We start from the raw sequence: 6,000 nt of genomic DNA on the forward strand, positions 1-6,000 counted from the left end.
TAAGTTGAATTCATGGTAAAAAAATCATTTTGAAATGTTTTAAAACACAAGATTACTGTCATTATTAACAAAAATATGCATGGAGGGTACACTGTACAGACATTCAGATCAATTTTATTTGATGTGAAAATTTTCTGGATAGAGAAAAATAGGTCACACAAGACTGTATGAAAGGGAATACAATAATCTTAAACCTTTTCTACAATAATAATTCTAGGTAAAATGCTTAATATTAGTGCTTCATTTTTTACTAAAACTTGATAGTTTAAGATAATCATCTTGTAGGAGGGTTTGCCTCTGGTTTTTGTTTTCTTTTGTCTTAAATTGAATTCCTGAACCTATTTTAAACTAGTGCTCTTTCTTGTTTGTTTACATACTGTCTTGCACTTGAAAGGATATAAGGTGGTAAAAGTCTTTATTCTTTCAACACATATATTCTGACTTATGAAAATTAAAGATACAATACAAAATTCATGAATAGGCTAATAAAAATGTGATATGTAATTTGGTTTTCTCTGTAAAATTCCATCTCTGACTAGAAAAATATGTAAGCTAAACTTCACTGTAACTCATTTTATTCCGCCACCTGGTAATTTTAGCAATTATTCTAGAAGCAATAAAATTGTAAGCCTAATATTATATGCCAGATAATCTTTTCTCTGAATTTCTTCTCTTATTCACCTAAACTCTCCACATTGTATGTCTTCCTTCTAGAATTTAAGCTTTTGAGATATCTTTCTATCCATCACTGGTAGTATCCCAAAAGATTCTTAATAAATGTTCATTAAAAAAAAGACAACATAGGGGTGCCTGGGTGGCTCAGAGGGTTAGGCCGCTGCCTTCGGCTCAGGTCATGAACTTGGAGTCCTGGGATCGACCCCCGTATCTGGCTCTCTGCTCAGCAGGGAGCCTGCTTCTTCCTCTCTCTCTGCCTGCCTCTCTGCCTGCTTGTGATCTCTCTCAAATAAATAAATAAAATCTTAAAAAAAAAAAAAAAAGATAACATAGTTCATCAAAGATGACTAAGAGGGGTTTCACAGTCATAAAGAATATAGACTAGCCTACAATTTCTATACTTAGAAAGTCGCTCTTTGAGCATGAAAATAAATGAACTAAGGAGCAGCACTGTGTTGAGCCATGCAAAAAGGAAGATCAGTACTACTGATTCTGCCTTTATTTAAAATTTTGATCCATTATGAGTTTTTTGTATTAACTTTTAATTTAAAAAAAAAATGCCCTCGACTGCATTATAATCCCAATTATATCACTGCAGTTAAGTATCTTGACTACTGAATTTCTGGCATCTCTTAAATTTTATGCCCAAGAAGACTGCTCTACTTGCCTCACTACAGTCCAGGCCATGCTAAGGAGCCAATTTAAGAAAAAGAAAGCTATTAAAAAAAAAAAAACAAAAACAGATTAAAGAAGGATAAGTGAAACAAGAACTAGTTCTTTAAAGTGATGAATAAAATAGGCAAAAATATTTGGCAAACATGATTAAATGAAAAAATAAACATATGACACATTCTATAGACTTACATTTGAAAATTATAAGACAATGTGTAAGTCCTCAAATTTGAACAGGGGTAAGAAAGAGAATGGAATTGACCACATAAACTAAACTGTAAGTCTGCTTTTTTAAAAAAGTCACCACGCCCAGATAGTTGTACACTTGAAGTTCTACCTAACAATGAAGAACACATAAATTCTGTGGACTAATAATTACAGACTGTAGACAATTCATTTTTAAGAAGCTGGCAGAGTCTACACACAAAAACCTAAACAAGCACAAAATGGAAATTATAAATCAAAATCATTCATGAATTCAGATGTAAAAATTTTAATTAAAATATTGTCTTAGAAAGTTGAATCCAACAGTGTACTAGGAAAAATAAGCTATCATTATGACCAAGTAAGATTAATTTCAGAAATTCATGGATGGATCATCATTAACAAGATACTTTTTGTGTCAAATTAAATGATAAAAAATGATATAATAATGAAATATTAAGTGGGAATTTGCTAGAATTCAGGAGCAAAACTCTTAGTAAAACATGAATAGAAAAAAATAGCTGAAATACAAAAAAGATTATTTGTCAAAACATCAGACTGAATGGTAAAAAACTGAAGTCATTCTCATGAAACCAGAAACTAAAAAGGGATTCTGGCTAGTAACATTATTGCAATTTAACACTCTGTAGAAATTCTAACTAATATAATAAGAAAACATGTGGGTTAAACATTAAAAATGAAGTAATAAAGAAATCTTTATTTGAAGGTTACATGGTTATATACCTAAGACACCTGACATTGTACTAACATGGTTTCAGTTAATAAGAAATTTGATAAGATGGTAACATAACACGAATATATAAAGGCCAATTGCTTTTCTCTATATTAGAAACTAATTAGAAATGGAAATGGCAGAAATGTGATTAAACTATACTTGGTTATAAATATAATAAGAAAGATATAGGACCTATAGAAATCATAAACTTTATCAAAAATTTAATAAAAAGCTTAATAAAGGAGATTTATTGGAAAACTTCAAAAAAATTAAATCCTTCCTACATTATAAATGTAACATGATGGCAATTTTAAATCTCAACTATATCATTCTAGAACTTTATAAACTAATTTTTAAAAATTCTTATGGAAGAATAGATATATTTTTAAAAAGAAAAATAGTGAGAGGAACCTTTCCAAATTAGACATTAAAGCTAAATATAAAATAGTATGGCATTGACATAAGAATGGGAAAACTGGTCAGTGGAAAAGAAAAAGATATTCAAAAATATATCTACAATAACATATATAAATTTTCAGAAATTCAAAAATACATATACATGTATACATATGTGTGTGGGGTGTGTGTGTGAATAAATAAATAAATGTTTGGCGTGTCTATTCAGTTCCACTATTCTGCCCATCCTTGTGTTCATTCACATGTATATACACATAATGTGATAGTGGTAGTCCATTCTCAAGGGGAAGAGAGAGGATGGTTATTCAGTAAATGAAGTTGGCATAACTGATGGTTCATGTCTAGAAGAAAATAAAATTAGGTACTCATTTCAAATATATCAAATATATCTATCAAAAATTAATTTTAGCCATGTTAAAGACTAAACCTTAGTAAAACAATACTTTATATATTAGGAAAAGAGTAAAGATTACTTGCATCGTCTGAAAGGGAGGATGAAGACAGGAGAAACAGGACTTTGAAAATAAGAAAGGAAACCCAAAGACCACTAATAAAAAGGACAAGCCCAAATATTTGTCAAATTCGCCACACCCACAGCCACTACTCTCAGAAGTTCTAAATGTTTTATAAATACTACTACTGTATATTAACATTTTAAGGAATATTAGTACTGTTTTCTCAACAGTATTTTAAGTAATAATTTTGTTATCCTCCCCCATGGTCCTGCTCAGGTCTTGGGAGATCAATACTGGAAAGAATCTGACCTAAGAAGAACCTTTCAGTATCTAACTGAAAGAGGGGTCTCTGCCATATTTTCTATCTAACCCCTAAAACATATTGTGGGCACAAATGGGCAGCCAGCAGACCTCATCACTCTAAAGAATGCAGGCTCTACAGATCCACTGGCTTCTCTGTGGCCTAGAGGAACTCTGCTATCATTGGAATGGAAACTGGGTTCTACCATGCAGTGTATCAGCCTGTTCATCTCAGTATAGGCTAAGTGAGTACAGCTCAATGAGTCCAAATTCCCTCTTGATTTCTTCAGTTTGTTACCAACTAAAAGATTGAATATTTTCTGAATTGCCTGTCATAGGGAATACCTGCTCCTCCAAGAAGTTAACAAATATGCCCACCAACAGTGCTAAGATGGTAGACAATCACCTGAGGTCTATAATTAACTCAACTCATCTGACCCATCTAAAAAACAAAAGTGATTTTCTTTTCTCTTGGAACATAGCACTTCTTTGCATCTTAAAAAAAGGGGGGGGGGTATTTCTTTTTCTTTTCTTCCTTTATTTATTTTTTTGAAGTGCAGATTCATCAGCTCCAAATTATCAGAAAGGACATATCTATATCTACATGGACAAGTACATACGAACAAGTATACACTGACAATTGCGCATTTTTTCTTAGGTAAGTTTTTGTGTATTTTTAAATAACACGACTTAATTGGGAAATTTGCTCTGCCACTTTCGAAATTGTATTACTTACATTAGAGATCACAAGGGAGTAACTAGCTTAGTAACCAGTTTATCACATTAAAATGTATTTTTAATGTATGCTAATTTCAACAGACTCCTAGGACAGTCAGTGTGCTAATTTAGCGGTCTGCAGTATTGGGAAGAATCTGGATTGGGAACGACTTGTATGTATCTCTGCGGCAAGACACCAGATTATTGGCTGTGTGTTTCTACATTTAGAAAATAGCAGCTAATACTTAGCTTCTGCACAAAAAATCTTATTTAGACTAAGAAGGGAGTTGGGTATAGCCATGTAAATTACATTATTATTCACCTTCAGTCTTAAAAAAAAAAAAAAAAAAAAAAAAACTCAAGAAAAAACTTTCTAGAACACGATGGACTCCGTGTGAAGATTTAAACATTTTCTTTTAGCAGTATGTGGAATGGCAGATATGTTCTTCATTAAAATCTCAGGATACCAAGTTTATGCGCAATTAAAGTAATCTAAAACCCATTTATCATTGAGAGCTAGTGTTGGGAGGGGCCTAAAGATAAATCCTTTTTTCTTTTTCTTTTTTCCACATAAAGGAAACCACTGGAGAAAGTTAACCTTCGTAAAGAGACAAGTGGATGATGAGCAACGAAGCCAAAACCAAAAGGTCGATTTTCCAGGGCCCCTCCTTTGTCCTATCATGTATCTCCGTATTTAGAGAAGTGGTAAAATAATCAGGGAGACACCAAGCCCTGACCTTCAAATATTAATCAATCTACTAACAATGAAGAGTTATTATTCCATGACACCTTTGAGCAACAGAACTATGATCACTGCGAAAGAATTAGCACCACTTTCCAAACGGGACCGGTCCATTTTAGATCCCAAGATCCCGTTTCAAGGGCAGAAAATCCGGGAGAAGCACTGCGTTGTGAGGTCGCGGGGACCTGGAACCGACCAAGGGAGGAATTTCTACAGTTTCCACTCCAGGGCACCTCTCGCGGCGCTCCGGGGCGGGGGCGCGGCCGGCGTCAAGGCTCCGGGAGCGCAGGGCGCTCCGGTCCGCTCCGGTCCGCTCGGGTCCGCTCCCTGCCCCGCCGCCACTCGTCGCCGCGCTTCCAATCCCGGAGCCAGGCGCCTCCCTGGGGACGGGCCCCAGCCGCGGGCCGCTTGGGCCTGAGGCGTGAGGTCGAGGGTCGCGGGTGCCGGGAAGGGGAGGCGTACCTCCGACTCGGGTGTGGTTCCCGCCGGGGTCGTCGCCGCGGGGGTCGTCCCCCCGGGAGTGGTCCCCACGGACATCCTCAGGATCTCGCCCCGGAGTTGCGGCCCTTCGTCGCCTAGGCAACCGAGGCGGGGCCGCAGGCGCGAGCCTGGGGAACGAATCCCTCCGCGAAGAGACTTCCGGGTCGGAACTTGGGCCGCTCAGGGAGAGGGCAGGGGCGGGGCCCGGGCCGCTGCAGGGCTGCTCGGCGGGGAAAGACCTCCTCAGGAGCGCTTTGAAAACTCTGCTAGAGACAGACTTGTTCCTTTTAGTAAGAACGAAAGCAAGAAGGGGGGGAAAAAAAAAAAAAGGCAATTTAAATGAGTTAGTATGTGGAGAGGTGTCTAATGCTAGCATAGCAAGTTCTCAATAAATATTAAAGTGAGATATGTGCGGCACCTGGGCACCTGGGTTGTCAGAGGTTAAAACCTCCCCCTTGGCTTAGGTCAAGATCTCAGGGTCGTGGGATCCAGCCCCGCATCAGGCTCTCTGCTGGCCAGGGAGCCTGCTTCCTCCTTTCTGCCTGCCTCTCGGCCTACTTGTCATCTTTGTCAAATAAATAAATAAATAAAATTTTTTTTAA

At 37.1% G+C, this 6,000-nt stretch overlaps 1 protein-coding gene across 7 annotated transcripts in view; it reads right to left on the reverse strand.

The window, feature by feature from the left end:
- The window catches only part of CABCOCO1 (ciliary associated calcium binding coiled-coil 1), a 125,405-nt gene extending 119,851 nt beyond the window's left edge, over positions 1 to 5,554 (reverse strand). For 6 of the 7 annotated variants that reach the window (XM_059170157.1, XM_059170162.1, XM_059170161.1 and 3 more), the window contains exon 1: positions 5,381 to 5,554. In XM_059170157.1, coding sequence (XP_059026140.1) covers positions 5,381 to 5,455 — 75 coding nt within the window. In that variant the 5' untranslated portion in view covers positions 5,456 to 5,554. The remainder of the gene's footprint in view (positions 1 to 5,380) is intronic. The other variant, XM_059170164.1, reaches the window with a different exon arrangement.
- Positions 5,555 to 6,000: the final 446 nt, after the last annotated feature.

The sequence above is a fragment of the Mustela lutreola genome, chromosome 4, assembly GCF_030435805.1.
Source record: "Mustela lutreola isolate mMusLut2 chromosome 4, mMusLut2.pri, whole genome shotgun sequence".
NCBI lineage: Eukaryota > Metazoa > Chordata > Mammalia > Carnivora > Mustelidae > Mustela > Mustela lutreola.